Genomic DNA, 2,048 nt, shown 5'->3' with positions numbered 1-2,048 from the left:
GGGGGAGGAGCTCAGAGAGAGAGAAGATAAGGTGGGGGAGGAGCTCAGAGAGAGAGGAGGTGGGGAGGGGGATCAGTATCTCTGTATGTTACCTGCTGATCCAGCAGGACGTCCTGAAGGAAGAACCGTACTGATCCAAGATTACAGTCCTTCTCAGAGGCGATCAGATGATCCAGTGGAAACAGAAACATGTAGATGAAACAGTGAGAGAACTGGATGAGCTACACAGAAAAGAAACAGCTGGCAGAGAGCAGACCTGAGGACGGATGAGACGATGATGATGATGATGGCAGGCTGTGAAGACTCATATATGTTTACAGTTGTGCTGCTGCTGTTTCAGCCTGTGATCGAGGTGGTTCATGTGTCCCGTGGTTCATGTGTCCCGTGGTTCATGTGTCCCGTGTGTTTCATGTGTTCAGGTATCAGATGGGGGATTTCAGTGGAGACGCTCTCAGAGCTGTTTCCCTCCCCCTGGTGGAGAAACCAGCGTACAGCACTGCAGCCGCTCTGAGCAACGGCATCAGACACAAGGCCGACGTCAGAATCAAGGTACCTGTTTACCTGTCTGTCTGTCTGTGACCATTTCTGTTGCTGGCACAATATTAATCAGCCTGAAGAACCAACAGTGAGTAAGAAAACTACAGTAACGTTTGTTTGTATGCGTAGAGGAAGCCAGGCTGATCTCTGCAGTGTAACGTGCCTCAGCTTAATCTAGCAATGGGGATGGTTATAACCTCTCAGCTGGAGCTGAACTGAACGTCACAGCTGCTGAGAGGAGTTAGGGCTTTTAGGGAGGGGCGGGGCCACAGGCGAGTGAGTGAGGTCATGTTCACAGGCGATACGTTCAGTTCACCTTTCACCAAGAACGTGAGCACGTTCTGTGATCAGCGTTGTCCTGCCTCAGATGTCCTTTGCTACGTTCTTCCTCCCGCGTAGCTGCTCTCTGTGGACTGATGTCTCCACCTGTGGTTCATGGGGTCCCAGCGCGTCCCTGAATCCGATGGATCGCAGTCTGTCCTCAGCACGTCTCCGGTGCTTTTACACTTTCATGAAGTCAAGCTCCCAAACCCGCCAGGTTAAAGTTCCTCAGGGTTCTCCTGCGCTACACTTCCTGGAGAAATTATCCACTTGGTCTACCTGTGTCCACGTTTGTTTTCTTAGAGGCTCAGATTTCCGTAGCCCACTTTGAGAACAGGGACGTTCAGTCCATCATCGAACCGGTATTTCAGGTTCCCTTCCTTTAGTTCTTCACCGATCCGTCTGTGTTTCAGGTTCCCTTCCTTCAGTTTTTCACCGGTCCCTCTGTGTTTCAGGTTCCCTTCCTTTAGTTCTTCACCGGTCCCTCTGTGTTTCAGGTTCCCTTCCTTTAGTTCGTCACCGGTCCGTCTGTGTTTCAGGTTCCCTTCCTTTAGTTCTTCACCGGTTCTTCACCGGTTCCCCTCCTTCAGTTCATCACCAGTTCTTCATGGTCAGTCTGTGTTTCAGGTTCCCTTCCTTCAGTTCTTCACCGGTCCCTCTGTGTTTTAGGTTCCCTTCCTTCAGTTCTTCACCGGTTATTCTGTTTCAGGTTCCCTTCCTTTAGTTTTTCACCGGTCCGTCTGTGTTTCAGGTTCCCTTCCTTTAGTTTTTCACCGGTCCCTCTGTGTTTCAGGTTCCCTTCCTTTAGTTCTTCACCGGTCCCTCTGTGTTTCAGGTTCCCTTCCTTCAGTTTTTCACCGGTCCCTCTGTGTTTCAGGTTCCCTTCCTTTAGTTCTTCACCGGTCCCTCTGTGTTTCAGGTTCCCTTCCTTTAGTTCTTCACCGGTCCCTCTGTGTTTCAGGTTCCCTTCCTTTAGTTTTTCACCGGTCCCTCTGTGTTTCAGAGTTCTTCACCGGTCCCTCTGTGTTTCAGGTTCCCTTCCTTTAGGTCTTCACCGGTCCCTCTGTGTTTCAGGTTCCCTTCCTTTAGTTCTTCACCGGTCCCTCTGTGTTTCAGGTTCCCTTCCTTTAGTTTTTCACCGGTCCCTCTGTGTTTCAGGTTCCCTTCCTTTAGTTTTTCACCGGTCCCTC

At 50.5% G+C, this 2,048-nt stretch overlaps 1 protein-coding gene across 3 annotated transcripts in view; it reads left to right on the top strand.

Annotated features, from left to right (window-relative positions):
- epc2 (enhancer of polycomb homolog 2 (Drosophila)) overlaps positions 1 to 2,048 on the top strand; it is a 25,381-nt gene that overhangs the window by 11,259 nt on the left and 12,074 nt on the right. For all 3 annotated transcript variants that reach the window (XM_046054762.1, XM_046054761.1, XM_046054760.1), the window contains exon 6: positions 420 to 549. In XM_046054762.1, coding sequence (XP_045910718.1) covers positions 420 to 549 — 130 coding nt within the window. The remainder of the gene's footprint in view (positions 1 to 419; positions 550 to 2,048) is intronic.

This window comes from Micropterus dolomieu, linkage group LG07, assembly GCF_021292245.1.
Source record: "Micropterus dolomieu isolate WLL.071019.BEF.003 ecotype Adirondacks linkage group LG07, ASM2129224v1, whole genome shotgun sequence".
Lineage (NCBI taxonomy): Eukaryota > Metazoa > Chordata > Actinopteri > Centrarchiformes > Centrarchidae > Micropterus > Micropterus dolomieu.
This window is presented reverse-complemented; position numbering and strand designations above follow the sequence as displayed.